The sequence below is a fragment of the Parus major genome, chromosome 2 (assembly GCF_001522545.3).
Source record: "Parus major isolate Abel chromosome 2, Parus_major1.1, whole genome shotgun sequence".
Taxonomy (NCBI): Eukaryota; Metazoa; Chordata; class Aves; order Passeriformes; family Paridae; genus Parus; species Parus major.
Window position 1 is genome coordinate 45,488,624 of NC_031769.1, and position 17,440 is coordinate 45,506,063.

A 17,440-nucleotide genomic window follows, 5' to 3' on the forward strand; every position below is an offset into this window, starting at 1 on the left:
TACAGTATAAACAGATGAAATATTTTAAAATCTTAACTGTTATACTAACTTGAATCTAATGTTACTTGCATTAGTCTGGATGACATAAATGATTAAACATACATGTTTTGGCTAAGTTTAATAGTAACAAAAAGCTGATACTTTTATGTAAACTTTGATTGTGATCTCTGTTGTACTCCTAATAGAAAAATGAGTATATGATAGAGGGTGCATCATAGTTAGCTTGAAGAAGCAACCAGAAGAGAAATGGTTAAGAAGGGATAGAAAGACAATGGACTGTGCTGTGCTATATGTAATTGGCAGTTCTTTGCAATTATGGCAGTATCAAATAGACCTAAACTTCTTTACTAGGTGGTATTGGAGAAATGTGTTTAGGTTTTACTTTTCTCTCTCATAGTAAAGAGAGGCATTCCTCTCTGAGCACAAGAGAATGAGTACTTTTTTTTCTGTCTTCATCAAAATCTTTTCCCTTGACCCTCTTGTTAGAAAGAGATAATGTGCTTTCTACTAGTTCTAGATATTTTCGGGACCCTGTGTGTACTAAAATTCTTGCAGCTTTCTGAATGTGCTCACACTCTCAGTTATTCAGCTAATATGTTAATTGTCCCTTTACAGCAACTCTTTCCTTGTTACTTCTGGACTCTTACGAGGTTATGCAATTCCTCAAGGTTTTGAAGGCTTTAATTTGTACAGCTTTTTTTTTTTTTTTACATGTGTGAATTGGCATAAGGTTTTGAATAAGTGAGTTTGTAGCATTCTTTGCCTTGTATGTTGACAGTCCTGAAAATCATCTGGTGACATATTTTAATCAAGCTGCACGTAATGATCTTTGATATACATGATGCATAAAACTTTGATGTACCTCCTAATGCAGAGGAATTTGCTGAAGATTAGACTGTTAGACACAGAATCTTTGTTTAACATATTGACTATCTAATTATTTAGATGAAAGTGCTATGAGATGTGGGGTGCTATTTTGGAGGTAATAATTCATTGTATATTGGCATCTGCATGCAAGGATGAAAGTTTAAAAATACCTTACAATCTCTGAAGATCATGGATATTATGTGTAAAATCTTCATACATAAAACCTAGAATGAGATCCAGATTTAAGTTGTCTCTAGAAATCAAATAAATTTGCTTTTTTGGAAGTTTCCAAAATCATACACATTGCTGTTTCTTCTTTATGCTCGTAGGTGTAGAGGTGTAACTTTGAGACTTGATGCTGTTGAAATTGTATTATTCTTAGGAATGTAGCTGACTATTTCTTAAAGAAGAACTGATTTGCTTTTGCTTTTTTCTTTCAGATATTTTGCCTGAATCTGAAAAACAGAGAGATGTAACTGTCACAGCAGAAGTTTCACCTGATCTGGATGAAGAATCTGTATGTACCCGTTTAAAAAGGAAATTACTCTGAAAAAAACCATTGATTTCAGATGAGTAAATAATGACTGATTGTGCACAGTGATTACTGTTCACGTTTGTGTGACCGAACTTCATGGCTCTCAGTTTTTATCAAGTAGAACCCGCTTTTATTAGAAATCTTAACTAGAATTATTAAAATTATTTATTTGTCTTCTGCCTGGGAACCTTTAGATTCTTGGCTAAGCAAACGTAAGTGAAGAAGAACTTTGAGTCTGGAATAACTTTGTAATGGTGGAAAGTTGTACTGGTGAGCAGTTGTAAACATTGGGGGAAACAGCTGAAATGTCATCCTTGGATCATTCAAAGATAGAGTACTCAAACCACTCAAGCTGCATTGTAAAAAATAATCTTTCTCAGACGGCCAGTCACTCAATATTCTTTGGTGTTGCAGCCTAATTAGTTTATTCATGTTATATATACGTAGTTTACAAAACTCATTCAAATTAAGATTTGGGAGAGATTATATTGTCTCTTAAAACTCTTCACTTTAAGTATTTCAGAACATACATGTTGCACTGCAACGTTATCCATTACTGGCCACTAATTTCAGCAAAACTGATTTTTCACAGCTACTTACTGTTTAAAAAATACATAAGGATATTATTCTTTGATAGATGGACCTCTTTATAACGTACTCTAACGTCCTTAGTTCTCTTCTCTGTAGAAAAAAGAGCAGTGACATTGTCTTGGCTAGCTGCAATAATCTCCTCACAACACTTGGAACTGTTAGGTGCACAGAATGCTCTAATGCTGCTATGCTCCTTTGCTCAACCTTCCAGATGCAACTGGTCTGTTTCATGTTAATTCAGTCCATCAATCAAACCACAGCCTTGAATCTTTATCTGCCCATATATCTTAGTTTCCTTTGTGGCTGGCTTTTCTGTGGGTTCTTTCAGTAGCTGCCTAGGAAGAAAAAATCTGATATGCTACTTTGTGGGGAAGGATCAATAAGCAAGTGTAGGAATGATTTTAGGGCTTCTACAGTTACCTTTGGAACTACAGAATTTTCAGTGCTACTTCTGCACTTGTGGAAAGATGGAGGTTGCAATGTGTGTGATAAAAGCAAAGAGGATATAGAGTATTAATATTGTGTAGATAAGTAAGTGGAGGACAATTCTGTTATTTAACAACACCTCCTGTGTGTGGCCTCTGATTCAGGAAATCCAGGTGATTTTTGAAAGCTGAATATGGTAAGGTTCCATATCCTTATACCCCTGCTATTGTTTCAGAATCATCCACTGGTCACCAGAGAGTATGACAATATGAAAGTATCTGTATTTTTTAAGTTGAGAAAGGTGCACAATGTACAAATGCAAGTCCTACTTCCGGAACCCAGAGAACCTCCCAGCCTCCTGACTTCTTAGGAGCTTTGCAGATGTGGCCCTTATACTGGTTTTCATTTACTTTTTTATAATGATAAGGCATAAGTTCAAATCAGTAATTTGGTATTATAGCAGAAGTGAGAGAAGTGTTTCTTTATAATAGTTTAAATGGGAACATTTTCTTTAACTGTAGTAACTGACCTGTTTTCAATATGAAATATAAACATAAAACTAAAATAGACCACAAGGCCAAGATAAATTTTGAAGTAGATGGAATTGCCTATTGAAATAGAAATTAGCAGGAGTATTGAAGTGCCTGCTAGAATTTTCTTTTGAAGTTTCAGGTATATTTCTGATTATAAAATAGCGTGTGATGTTATAGTAGATGCTATGTTGTGTATATAATATATTGGCAGATCGGAAGCCATCTTTCTCTACTGAACAACAGAAGGTATTTCCAGAATTTGAATAAATATGCAGTGAAAAGTAGTGTGCCAAACAAAACAGATTCAAATATTTGTATATACATCAAAGTGTATTAGTTTCTTACATGTACAACATTCATGACCTTTTGCTATCCTTTTTGCAGGGAGTTTCAAACAGCGGCTTCACATTTTCAGGAGGAACTCGGAATGTGTTTTGTGTATTTTAATCTGTCATAGGAATGCTAAGTCCTTTAATGTTAATTCTGTGTTTATCAAGTTGATGGTAGGAAAGCAATATTGCTTTTATTGTGTTTTCTTGTTCGTGTGGAACATTGAATTTACTCTGTTTTCATCATTTTCTTCACAGCAAGCCATTGACAGTGAGGTAAAAGCAGGGGCTGTACCATCAGTCACAGTAAAGGTACTGTGCCTAACTCAAACAGCAGCATTTGTATGGTGGTGGCAAATTATAATAAGCTGGTCACTTTCTGTTTATGTCACTTAGAACGTGAAAATGAGTGAAGTTTGAAACGCAATATATACTTAATTTTTTTTCTCCTTAGTATGACATGGTGCCATTCTGGCAAGCCTTCTGCTACAGTCAGAAAATGATTGCAGTTTTATTTTTGATAGGCTTATCAATAAGCCACAGAAACATTAGGATGGAATGAAATAAATTTTGAAGTAATGAGAATATTTTTTCTGACAGCCATAAATGTTTGGTAACTCAAATAGGACATTTATAATTTTCAGCTGCCTTTTTAGTTGTCAATAAAATAAAAATAGACTTTCTTTTGTAAGAAGACTTTCATAATGCTAGCAATTAAAAAAGAAGTAGGAAAATCTAATTAGAAAATTGAAGATCTTCATGAGAGCTGGTGCCTGTAACTGATTGTAAATAAAATGTGTGTATGTGTGCATGTGCTAATTTTTCCTCAGTACTGCCTAAAAAGGATCATGATTTTTATTTCTGACTTTAGGATGATCTTCTAAGAATATCAGTGGAGTTTCATTTTTGAGAACCTGGCAAGTTCTCTTTCTGCCTAGAGTGAAAAATTCAGAGGGTAACTGAACTGTTTGAATCAGATGCCCTCAGACTAGTGTGGTTTACTTGTACTTGGTTCAACATGTTTCTCTGCATTTTTAAGTACTAAAAATGATACAGGATAAAACGGCTATTCTGATAAAATCAGTGATAAGTCTGCTTAAAGAAGTTCAAATTAATCATGTATTTATATATTTTATAAGCTTTTTAATGGGAAGACATAATTAATTCCCCATTCTCTTTTCTTGTTTATGAATCTTGTACCTTTGAGTGAAACGAAAACAGTAAATGTAGGAGTTACCATAAATTCAATTTTTTTCTAGAATCTTTTTTATGTGATAAGTTCCTATAACTGGTGTATTGTTCAACCTAAATCAATGTTGATGCTAATTATGTTAATCACATCAGTTTCCTAACACTTCAGTAATTCTATAAGTAGTAATATTCTAAAGTGATTTAACCTGGCTGTAGTGAGCTCCTTCACAGACAAACAATGCAAAAGAGATGATATTAGATATATGGTCCCTGTCTATGCAGATCACATTCAGATCTCAGTCACCACTATACTTTTATTTTAGATATGAGTTAGGGATACTTTTGATATTCATTTGTTTTGCAGTGGAATAATAGCTGTGCACAATAGGAGCAATGAGGGCCACTCTATGTTTAACTGAGCTTTTATTATCTGGAGCTGTTGTGCTGACTATCCTGTATATTGATTTTCTTATTTTGTTTGCATTAAAAATTAAAACAAAACTTGAAATTATTCAGAAGACTGTGCATTACTGTTTGCAATTGATGGAAGTAATTTCTTTGGTTATCTTTGATTTTGTTATTCTTGTTTTTTTTCACTATAATCTAAAAATTGCAAAATTTTATGGCTGTTTGTATTAGAATGAATGATCATGACTCTTGCAGGGTATTAAACATTCAATTAATACTTTTGCTTTAGTTTGGCTTAGGTTAAAATTACAGCAACTTGAGAAGTCCCCTCAGGTTTTTTAATCTTTCAAGTTACTGTATATCATGTATTTGTTGTGAGTAAATAAGAATTGTAAAATGAAAATACCAGTTTTGAACTTGCAATTTCAAGTCCTAAAGTGTTGTTTCTGAATTGATCTTTGCAGATTTTTCATATCTTTCTGTTGATTATGGATTTTTTTTTTCCTGCTTTTGAGTTTAATTAGTTGCTTCCTTTAAATACTTCTGTATGCCCCTTGATCTAGATAACAATCCAGAGCAGAGTGACTGCGCAGAAGCCAAGCCTGGCTGTGTGTGTGCAAGCTCCGTTAGCAGTGACCTCTGACCAGTTTGTCTTTGATGATTTAGGTAAATGATGGCACTGTCATCACAGCTGTTGTATACTTATTACTTTTTCTGAGATTTGAAAAGGTATAGCCCAGCCTCCAGTGAGTGCATTGTTGCAGATATACAGCAGTTAAAGCAATTACAAGTTTGCCTTGCCTGCAATCCATAGCTTCTAGACACTGCTTGGTGGAGGAAGATGAAATAGATAGGAATGGATTTCTTTCCCTGGTTGTGGTATGATGTGTTGTGGGTGGAGAGAGTTGCTTCATGATGGAGGCAAAACCCCCCCAATTATCCTCTTGTACTTCTGCTGTGTTATTTTGTTTTGCTGACATTTCTGTCTGTGTAGAAATGCCAGTCTCGATCTACAAACAGGGACAATAAGTTTGTTGACTGGGGGACAGTCTAGCATCTGTTCCCAAAGTAGCACCAATTGTTTCAAATAGATTAAAGGATCTTAGCCTTTTTCCAACTCTGCTGGTAAGACTGCAGGTGGGATTGCCTTTAAGACTACATGGAGCTTAAGGTCAGTCAAATATGTCTGCTGCTTCAGTTAGAACTACAGGCCATTTTTGCTCTGAAACTAATAGTCCCTGTTGAAACAGAGCTTTATTAACTGCTACTCTCATTTGAAGGGGCAGTTCTTATATTTCCTCAACATGTGATTGGGGCAAATGACTTTGTAAATTACTAAAATTGCAATGTAAATATAATTTCTTTTCATCTTCTTCATGTTCAGTGTGTTGAATTGTTTTATAGGTTATGCTTCAAGATACTTTGAGGTCCTAGTTTGTCTTTTAAAAATTAAGGGTTATAAAAAAGGCATGTACAGTTATTTGATAAAGATGAACTAATAGGGAAAATGTCATAATTTAGTTGAATAATTCTCAAAGTGCCAGAAAATATGCTGCTTTCATTTCGATGCTTCTATTACTTAATTTAATTTTGTGGTTTTTTTAGAACCAGATTCATCTGAAACTGTGGTCCTGTCTGTCTTTTTGAAGGAGAATTGTTCTCCACCAGAACTAGAAGGAACCTGTATAGTTTCATATATTATACCAACAGGTAAGCCACTGGAGATGTGATGTGCCTTTTTTTTGAGGCCTTTTTCCCTATGTATATCTTATACATGTTATTTTGAAATATACTAAAGATGGTAGTAATTAAAGAAATAATATTTATCTAGTCTTCAGTTTTAGTTAATATTTTATGTTGCATCAATTTGTATAATTGATCTTACAGAAGTAAAATCATAAGCTTATTGCTTGGGAAACAGCTGTACCAGCTATCTCACCCTGTCCTATCAATTTGCTTCTGTTCCATCTCTTGGAGTGAGAAGTTGATTACATCTTTATGCCTATTTGCCCTTCTGGTCTGCCAACAATAATGCCTTGCCACAGAGAATGACATCTGAATAAGCATTGGGAATGATTATTCCTCATTTCCTTTTTAACAGATGAACATACTCATTCCAAACAATAAACTTATCCAAAGAAATGGAACCAACTTGTTATTTTATGATATTCGTGTCTAAGTGATAGAATATGTAAATTTATTCTGCTATCCATAACTGATTGTTTATTAGCTTAGTGTTCTACACACAACCCTGTGAATGTGTCAGGGTACTGAGAAGTTGTGTTTAGGCAGGGCTTCCATGTCAAATACTTCATAAACCAGTTTAAGCTGTCAGTTCTTTACTTCTTGCTGCTTGGCTTTGCTCCTGCACCTCCTCCCCTGTTGTGGTCACACAGTCACCAGTTGTTTCTCAGCCAGATTTGCTGATTTCACTGTGCAAAGACAGAGTTGTGCCAGCACAAATGGAGTAGATTGGCGTGAAAGAAGTGCATGTGTACTAAAGGCTTCTGTGAAGGGTGGTGGTCTTGAGTACCTTATCCTATATTGACACTTTAATGTAAATATTTTCTTTGTATCACTTCACACTTGAAACATTGTGTTTATGATGGTAGTCTAGGCTGTTGTATGACTGAAATGTTTATTTCCAGAAAAATAATGAAACACGTTTCTAAAGAAAAGGAAGTCCTCCCTTTTAACTGAGAGCCTGCATGGACAGTTTGTACAACTTCAGTCCCTCTGTCCTGTGATTCTGACTGCATATTCCTTGTGAATGAGATGCTGTGCATTCTTAACTCTCCAAATTAGTGATGTGGCCTTAGACAGGTTTTTGGCATGACTGAATAGGTAGCACACTAGTGAATATCTTGGATCCTCTGATTTTGAAAGCTTGTTTTTCGTTTTGCTGGTCTTGTTTCTGTAATTTTGCTTCCTAAGACCAGAAAATAAAAGTTATATTTATATATATTAATAAAATATATATTAATAAAATTATTTATGTCAGGTAATGCTAGTAAAACTTAGATTTGTATTTTAAATATTAAGTTGGATTTTGCAAGCCTTTTGATCAGGGAAGTAAGAAAATCTTGCATCTTGAATGTGTTTGATGGTTTATATGCTATTAAAAAGAAGACAAAGCAGACATGACATCTAACAGAATTATAGAAACTGAAGAATAAATTTTAAAAACTTACCTTTGGTGGTTGAACTTTGAAGACTTCTAAGTAAAGGAACATAATTAGGGTTAGGAATAAGATATGCTAATTTTTTGATATTTATTTAAATTATGAATCTGAGATAATTCTGTTGAATTCCATACAAACGCTAGTGTTATTTGGCAGTCAAATCCTTAAGTGTAATATACTAGTAAGTGTATAAGTGCTTTTGTGACTTCATTTTATTTGAACAGAGAATGTTTCTTCTTTAGTTTTTAAAATATCCATATTTGTGGCCAAATCACAATTCAGTCTATCTCTGTGGGATTCATACAGCTGAAGCTTGATGAGTCAGTCACTTGGATGGGGTTGCGCTATTGATGAATGTGGTCTCATGTCTGGTTTTTTGGCTAGTATTATGTCCTTATGTATTGTCTACTTAACAAATTGGCTTAAGTTCTTAAAACCCTGTTACACTTCCTTTATGTTTTCTTTAAATTTAACTAATATCTCATGAATTTTTCCCCCTTTTGTCCTGTTGCTGTTCATATGGCAGAGCTCAATCCTGAAGGTAAGTGAAAGCAAAAAATGCTAAGTTTTATGAGTGGCAGTGTATGCTGAATTAAACAGATTTGGAAGGGAGCTGTTAGTTTGCCTGTTATTTCTATAACTTATTATTCTTGTTTTGATGCTATGAAGGTGTGGATATAGAGAATAGAATGTCACAAGGACATTTCTTGGTGAAGCATATTGCACTTTCTCATATGTAACATGGGAATTTTTCAAAGTGTTAAGTTCCTTGTACATTGAGATTGGAAATTTGAAACAATTATACCTTCCTATATCTATTTTTTTCTCAGTTTTTGCAGTTAGGCAGTTAAATTATATCTTTGGTGCAACTGAAACAGCTATTAGGCATTTATGTGTTTGGGTTGAGCAGCTCTGAGAATGATGTCACAACATGTCTTCATTCCAATTCCTGTTGGAAACTTCTTATTCAAGGTGCAAGGCTGCTTCTGTCTGAGACTACCAGCGATACAAAACTTAGCTATGATTGTGGTAGATACAATTCTTGGAGAAGGTACAATTAAGAGACAAAAAAAGACTGGAAAATGAGCTTATGTATATGCAGACTAAAAAGAGAGAAGGGTGGTTTTGCAGTATAGTTGTAGATGTGTTGGAAAGATGCAGTGCTTGTAGAAGATATTTTCTGAACTTAAAAAATAAATATATTAAGTACACATTCTTTTGTGTTTTGGGAAGGTAAGAAAGTTGATTGTCAGTGATTTAGAGATCAAGTGAAAGGGAGTTTTCAGTTTTGCAGTTTTCATAAACACAAGTTTTAGATGTATGTATGGTCTTGTTTTTCAATATTTATGCTCTTTGGAGCTTAGTAAGTGCAGTAAAAAGAAACAAGAAGGTAACTGTTACAGTTCCCCTCCTTTTCTGGTTTCCAGATATTTCAGTGGACCTTGATGTGTTGTATGGGAAGTAGATGCTCAAAACATCTCAATAAGATCCTGCTCTTGACGAGAATAACTGTTACACTGTGACATTTTTCTGCTAGACAAAGGAATTAAAAAGTTAACTATCAATAAACTATATAAAAACAAGTGTATAGAGTTTGAAAGAATAGTATTCTAAAAATGAAGATTGGGTTTTTGTCTTAAGAAATATCAAAACAACAGGAAAGCCTTATCCTGAATAGAATATTGCAGAGAAGAGTTAAGTTTGTAAAATTATCTCTGCCAAAATCTTTTTGGGTTACTGTAGGGTCCACTGGACTATGTAGACTCGGGGTCATCAACGCCAGAGTGAATATTAATTCTCTGAATATTTAAAATCCTAAATTGGGAGATTTGAGTTTTAATACTTTTTGTCATGCACATTAGTGTTATGTTTCAAATTTCACTAAATGAATGCATGAGGAGTTTGGAAATGAAATAGTATCTACAGAGCATGTGGCTGTTTTATTACTTATAGGTAATAAAACTTAAAATAAAAATACTTATAGGCAGGTAAGTGCATAGTATGCCTTTAAATACTAGTACCTTATGAGATAATGTTAGACATCATCTGTTTTGTCTCAGAATAGAGGAGAATATGAATTTGTATTTCCATTTCTTTTTTCCTTATTGTAGTCCTAAAATTGTGTATCTCACAAAGTATCACAGCTCTAAATGAAGTGAGATGTGTTGCTAGACAGAATATCAATGGGTGGAGGAAATTCTGACTCCCTCACGTGGCTACTACTTTGTTTCCTTACTACCATTTACAATTCTGAAATACCCTGAAACATTTCCCAGCAAGTTTTCACTGTAGTGATGAATTTTGTTGGAACTTTTTGGTTTGTTTTTCTTATATGTAGCTCTTTTAGATTAATCAACTAGAAATCCCCCCAGTCTCCTCCAAACACTAGATAAGACTTGATTTAGTTTTGATTTGACCTTTGTCTGAAATATTGAACAGTTATGTTTATGATGAGGCAGACTGACAGCAGTAGAAAAAGCTGGTCCGAAAAACCAGAAAAAATATCTTGTTTTGAATATAAAAAATATATTAAAATAATTTTTCCTACTTTTACTACTAATTTTTTCTTGTTGATAAGTCTCCATATCTAACTTACTAAGGTATCTGTGTTATGATGTCATCAAGAAAAATTTTAGTTCTCCTATCATATGATGAAGATACAGTTGAATTAATCAGTCTGACAGATCATGGGTTTATTTTTAAGTATGCCTTTAGAAATTTTCCTTGGAACCTGGAGATACTCAAATTTTGAAGACCTGTCTTCAATATGAATGAGTTTTCTGCTCAGTTTTCTATGATTTTATATTTATAAACTGCTGCAGAATAGTTACTTGGGGGCATTATCAGCCAGCCATAACAGCTTGTGAATTGACAGCCACAGGGAATAATCTGAGCCTTATGGTAGCATTTTTACCCTGAGATGATTCTTAGAAGTAATTTTTTTCATTGGAAGAGCTCTGAGAAGCAGCAAACAAACAAAATTACTAGCAAAAAGAGTTTCTTGGATGGCTATTGGATGTTTAAGCTCAATTTTTATACTCTCTATATATACCTCTGTGTTGCCATCGGTTTCATGACTTTCCTGACAGTAACTTATTGTCTCTAAAAATCTATTATGTTAAGGTTTTCCTGTTGATGCTTCATCAAAAAATTTTCCTTAAAAACCCCACAATTTGTCTTATTAACAGAGCAAGCACTCCATATTTCATAGCAATGAGCACTTTTGCCTTTTGCTTAGAACATACCAGGCGATTGCTGCCATGCCTGCAATTTGAAATAGTATTTATATATCTGAGAAAATTTTTGACACCTCCAATGTGTTTTCTGAACGTGTTAAAACTTCCTCTTTTCTCCTGCACCATCCTGATGAAATTGGTTGTGATAGTAGATCCCAATATTCAAGACAGTAGCCAGTTTGCTCTATAGTTCTGTTTTATTATGATGCAATAAGTTGAAAGATTTTAATATACATTTGGGTAATAACCTCCATTGGATACATTCTTTTTCTAAGCCACAAAATTCTGACAGATAATATGAAGGTTACATAGATTTTATTTGAGTATATAAAAAAAGACTAAATATACTCATAAAAAGCATTTATTTGTGATATTCCTGATGAAAATGTTGATGCTTCAATTCTGTATTTGAAGCATCATGAGTAATCACACAGCTGTTGTTTATGTTAAAGTGGTATTGTTTGTCTAGAGAATTAAATAAAACTAATCTCCTTTGCATGTTAATTAGTATAAATACAGTGTGCAGTTTTGTTAATAATTCTTGCTTTCCCATACATATAAAAATCTTCACTTGAGAAGGTAATTAGAAGTATTCAAATTTAAGATATTTTAGGTGGAAAATTTAAAAAAAGGAGCATTTTATATAGTTTGGTTTTAATGCATTGCTTAATCACATGAAATACCTTGTTATACCTCTTTGAGGACAGTGGTATGAAGTATCCTGTATTCAGAATGTAGAAATGAAAAATGAATGTGTGTTCTTTCCTTTTAGGAATACCAAGAGTTTCACAGTGTAACTTCAGTCTGCCTTTGAAGTTAGTTTGCTTTCCAGCTCAACCTTCAAAATCAGCACACCACAAGCTAACTATTGATACCAACAAACCTCCCATCAGTTTTGTCACCATTTTTCCAGGTAGGTTTTTAAATATTGAAGGTGTTAGAAGCTCCCAACAGGAATGGTTTGTCCAGAAGTAATGAGGTAATTTAAAAGCTCATGTTAGTATATTAAAAAATATATTTTGAAAGAAATGATGGCATAATATTTCAATAATTATCCCTGGGGTAGTATACCTGCCTCTGGTAAAAATGCAGAGTTCTTGACATGGTATAGATCTAATTTTTATGTATGCAGACATTAATTTTACATAAAATTGCTTAAGAGGTGTTGTAAGAGGGAAAGCATTGACATTTATTTAAAAAACTGTGAGCAGGGCAAAGCAGAAGTGGTAAATATTGTACATAAAGGGTATAGTTGCTTTGGAGGATGACTTGTAGAATATTTGATGTATCAGTCTGAAGCTGACTATATTTAAAAATTTCAGTAGCCTTCTTGGACCAAAAAGAAGATATAGCATTATTTTCTAATGTGCAAACCCAAGCTATGTTCTCTCTTCAGCATTATATTAAAGTAGCATGAAGGAGGAGTTAATTTCCACTTAGGACTGGAAAAAGAAGAATGAATTGAGCACTATAAAGTGTGATGCTAAGAAAATAAGTTTTGCTATAATTATGTGCTCACAATTTGGAAGAGAGGGGAGGTGGAAGTTACCACAGGAATACTCTGTTGTACAATATGTTGTAATCACAAGCAAACAAATAAAAATTGAGGATGCATTACACAAAATGTTTCCATGCAGGAAACCAATATCAAACTGGCAAACTGAGTGCTAGTTGCTGATATTAAATAAAATATAATGTATATAACTCAAAAGTGTAGCAAAATGTTATCTAGAGATTTCAAGAGAATTAAGAGGAAGTGATTCATTTAGCTTAATAATACACAGGCAAAAAAAAGAGAATACAGTTGACTTCAGTAAATATTTTGTGGCTATATCATGGGTGTAGATGATCGTATTAGCACAAGAAGAAATTAATAAACAGGGTTTAGAAAGTGATTGTGAGTAAGTTCAGTCTGGCAGTGATTAAGTTTTTGAAATTCAGATGACTAAGGTTCTGGAACAATATGCTGAGAGCTGTATGAACCAACAACTTTGTTTTTAAGGAGTAGGTGGATCTCTTTGAAAGCTTATACACTGTATTTGAGAACAGTGATGTATGTTTGTTTTGTTTTGTGGTTTTGTTTTTTTTTTTGTTTGTTTTTTAAGGGTGTCTATTTTGAGGTTTTAATGGGCTTCCATTATGGCTAAACAATGATGCTTTCAGAATAGCACATTTTATTTTATTTTTAACCTAGGGATGCATTGTTGAGAATACAACACAAGCACAGGACCAAGAAGGCATTAAATTTTTCTGATTTTTTGTTAATTCCATTTACAGTGATTAAATAAAGAGTATGCTGTTTATTATGTTAATATGGTGATGTAATCTATGAACAAAATTTGAATTATTGGTGAAAGCGATGAAAGTTGTATCATTTCTCCCTGTTTTGCTGTATTTTCAGGAGAAGTAGTGGGAGTAGAGGTGAAAAAGAGAATTTTTTCAAATATAGTACTCTAAAATTAAATCTTTTGAATTGATATAATCCAATACATGGAATGAAAAGAAAAGTGGACTTGGATGAACATTTCAGAGTAGCTAGTTTTAGCAACTAGATGTTTGTTTTAGCAAACTGGATGTTTGTTTTGCTCTGTGCTGAAAGCTAAAAAGAGAGTGGGCTTAAGCATTTTGTTGATAATTTTTGCAAAAATTTTCATAAATATTTGAATTAAAGGTAACCTTGCATAAGGTGGTAGTTTTTGGGCTCTACACTAACTGCAGTTCTTTCAGAATGCACAGAGTGAACCTCTGGGAAACCAATCTTTTGTATTCAGGCTGGGGAAGAGAAACAGGATTCCCTTTGGATGAATGAAGGAATTGTGTACCAAACTGCTGATATTTGTTACTTTTGAACCCTTAGAAGGGAAACAATCTCTTTCATCTGTTTGTGCAAAGATTGATATAGTCCTGGCTATGGATTGAGATTTGCCGAATGCCAGCATAGAATTACAGAAAATGGTGTTTAACTTTCTTTTTCAGATTTTGTTGATCTGTCTGAGGGTGACCATGCAAATGCTCTGGGATTTCAGTTTTTAACAGGTTCAAAAACCACTCTTCTTGCTTCAAAAACATCACGTAAGTTCTATCAGTATTAGAGTAAAAGAAGCCTGATCATCCATTAGAATATGCACTACATGAAAATGTGGATCATACAAAGAAGGATAATCAGTGTTTGAAAATTAATGCAGGAGTTTCAAAGTTTGATGGTTTCTTACCTCCTTTTAAGTATAAAATTGTGTAATAAAATAAAAAAATCATACTCAAAATAGCGTACACTACCACTTTAAGAAAATCCAATTGAAGAAATTGGATTTTCTTAAAGCTTTTAGCAATGTTTTTTATTCATAAACTAATAGTGTCATTATAATGGAAAAATCTCTCATCTTAAAGGAATTTCAACATCTGTGTTTGGAATTAGTCACCTACTGAAATTTTTGAAAGGGATTAAAAAGCAAGTTTTGAACTTCCCACTGACTGAGTAATCCTTGACTTAAATTAGGCATCAGACCCTATTTGCTTCTTGACATCCAACTAAATGCCCATCTCTTCTTTTTAGATGCCTGTATATCTTTGAAAGTAAGAGATTATGGATTCAAGATCTTTCTTATTATGTTTACAGAGTGTGGGAACAGACATGCAGATGTGTTGTTACCTGGTCCAGTATCTCTTGTATAGAGCAGTTTGTGATTAAAATAGTCCTGTTCCAGCTACCTGAATTTTGCTCTTTGAAAAAGACAGGTTTTCTTAATTTTCAAGAGTTTATGGTTGTGGTCTGTACAACTGCTCAATTTGCTAAACTCTTTCTTGGTGTGTGCTTGGAACCAAATAAATTCAATTGTGTTTAGCATTTTCCATGCCAGCAGAGCACAAAGTCTTCATTTAATACAGCAGACTACAAATTGAAAAGCTAGAAAAACAACTGTGCACTGCAGAGGGTTCAGTTGGAACACTGTGTGAATGCTTAGTGGGAACTGCTTTGAGTGAAAAATCTCAATTTGGTTTGTTGATATGAAATTTTTTCAACACAGGGATAATATTCCATACTGTTTTCAGAAATCCATGTTCATGATGGGCTATATAAGTATTGATGGGGTCAGTTGTGAGCTGCGAGATAATATTTAATGCCTTTTTTAATGTAATCATGTGTGTTAAAAACAAAAACCATCTGGAGAGTAATTTTCATTGTACCAAGAATCAAGAAGAATCATGTACCAAGAATTTTACTTTTCTAAGGATCAAATGCATCTGTATTGTTTTTTGTATGCATTATTTACATGCTGTTTTATTGTTACTTTGTTTTTAGTATTTCTTTAAATAAGGGATCTTAAACAGTTTTAACTAAAGTAGAAGTGCAATGATGGTTTTTAAAAACTAAAGAATTGATTTACAAATAACTTTTTCCTTGACTGCAGTTTAAATCTTTGATATGGATTTTTTTCTTGCATGGTTATTTAATCTGATTGCTGTAAGGACAAATTTGTTTCTATGTAATGAATATATTTTAGTTTCTACTGAAGGCCATAACTTTTAATCTCATGCACCCCTACCCCCAATCCTCAATCTTTTCCTCTCAGGTTTGTTTATTCACTAGCAAGGAATGACGCTTACAGTGTTAGAATAAACTTTCCCACACTGCTTTACTTGTGAAGTTCACTTTACAAAGGAGCTGCACAATATCTGTTTCTCTTAGTGTGGCTACTCATTTACTGTGTATGGGAATCCTAACTTCAGAAAACAAATGAGTAGTATGATGTTACTTTCTATGTTAGCAGCCTGTTTCCAGCATCCACTTCATGCATTGAACTGAGTTGATTAGAGAAGGTGTTAGGGGAAATTTGCTCATTTGAAATGTTACCTAGCTAAAACTTATTTAAAGGTAAATATTTGTAAAATATCTGATAGTCAAACATAATTCAGAATATTTTTATAAACAGAGACTATTGATAACGCAACGCAAAAGCATTGTTTGGTAGAATATCATGATACTGAAATGATTGTGCTTGACTGCACAGATCTGTGAAACTAATGAATGTAGATGAAATTGTGTATTATTTGATAGGTACTTACTGCACTGTGTAAGTAACACTGAGCTTATACTTTGTAAAAGTGGTTATATAGCATTTTAATTTAGAACATTTAATGTTCTTCAAAAAGAAACCTGTATGTGTAGATAAATTTTGACTAGAAGTAATGGTATTTCAGAAAAGTAAAATAAGTTTTTAAGATGAAGCCTTATTTCTGGTTTTCCATGAAAGGAGTTTATCATAGACAATGGAGGAAGACCTCTTTTTCCAATATTCCATATCAAGTTGACTTTAAGTTCTGAATGGGAAGAGTTGCATGTAGCAGTGAAGGTTGTCAGGTTCAGTTTGGTTTCATTGCTGAAGCTGCAAACAGAAGCAACATCTGTTTTCATGTTAGTTTTTAATTCTATTAGCTAATCCATTTTGACCAGTGTAGCAATTGAAGATATTACTTCAGCTTGTCAAGAATGCTCCAAAGAAGCCCAGCCTGAAGTACATCTTGACAGAAGATATATATTAAAAGCAGCTCACACCAGCTAGATTAAAACTTAAGGTTTTTTTTTGTCTGAAATTTTTAAAACTGACTTGTAATAAAAGTGTTAGGAAGACTTGACTGCTAACTGTGGCTGGGGTTTTTTTTCTTCTGTTGTGGGTTTTCTAGCTGAGAAATGAACTGAATCTTCTAAACTTCTTACTGGCAGAACAGCTATTCCTAACGTGGGTTGTGCTATTTGGACAGCCTACTGTAGCATGAAAAGACTTTGTAACCTATTTAATCTATGGGTGCCCCTCAGTTTCCTGCTTTTCTGATAGAGAATTTTTTGAAAATCTGTTTTAATTTCCTTTAATGGAGCTTATTCAAGTTGGTTAACCATCATAAAAGCATGGGATGAACAGAAGCACAGTTATTTCTTTTTTCTTTTTCACTGTATTCCTGTTTGAAGCATGTGTTTAGTTTAACTACAGATTCTCAGTTTTGTAATATTTCTAAATCTAATTTGCCTTTTTTGTGACTTGGAAGATCATGTAAAGCAAATGATTGCAATGTTCTCTACTCAGACCATGGTAAAATTAGATTGTGTTTGTATTGACCAACAAGCAGTATATGGAAACTAAATGCA

At 33.5% G+C, this 17,440-nt stretch overlaps 1 protein-coding gene across 7 annotated transcripts in view; it reads left to right on the top strand.

Annotated features, from left to right (window-relative positions):
* The window catches only part of BBS9 (Bardet-Biedl syndrome 9), a 281,332-nt gene that overhangs the window by 52,351 nt on the left and 211,541 nt on the right, over positions 1 to 17,440 (top strand). For 6 of the 7 annotated variants that reach the window (XM_033511949.1, XM_033511954.1, XM_033511948.1 and 3 more), the window contains exons 11-17: positions 1,308 to 1,384; positions 3,540 to 3,593; positions 5,444 to 5,546; positions 6,486 to 6,590; positions 8,589 to 8,603; positions 12,071 to 12,211; positions 14,275 to 14,370. In XM_033511949.1, the coding sequence (XP_033367840.1) occupies positions 1,308 to 1,384; positions 3,540 to 3,593; positions 5,444 to 5,546; positions 6,486 to 6,590; positions 8,589 to 8,603; positions 12,071 to 12,211; positions 14,275 to 14,370 (591 nt within the window). The remainder of the gene's footprint in view (positions 1 to 1,307; positions 1,385 to 3,539; positions 3,594 to 5,443; positions 5,547 to 6,485; positions 6,591 to 8,588; positions 8,604 to 12,070; positions 12,212 to 14,274; positions 14,371 to 17,440) is intronic. The other variant, XM_033511950.1, reaches the window with a different exon arrangement.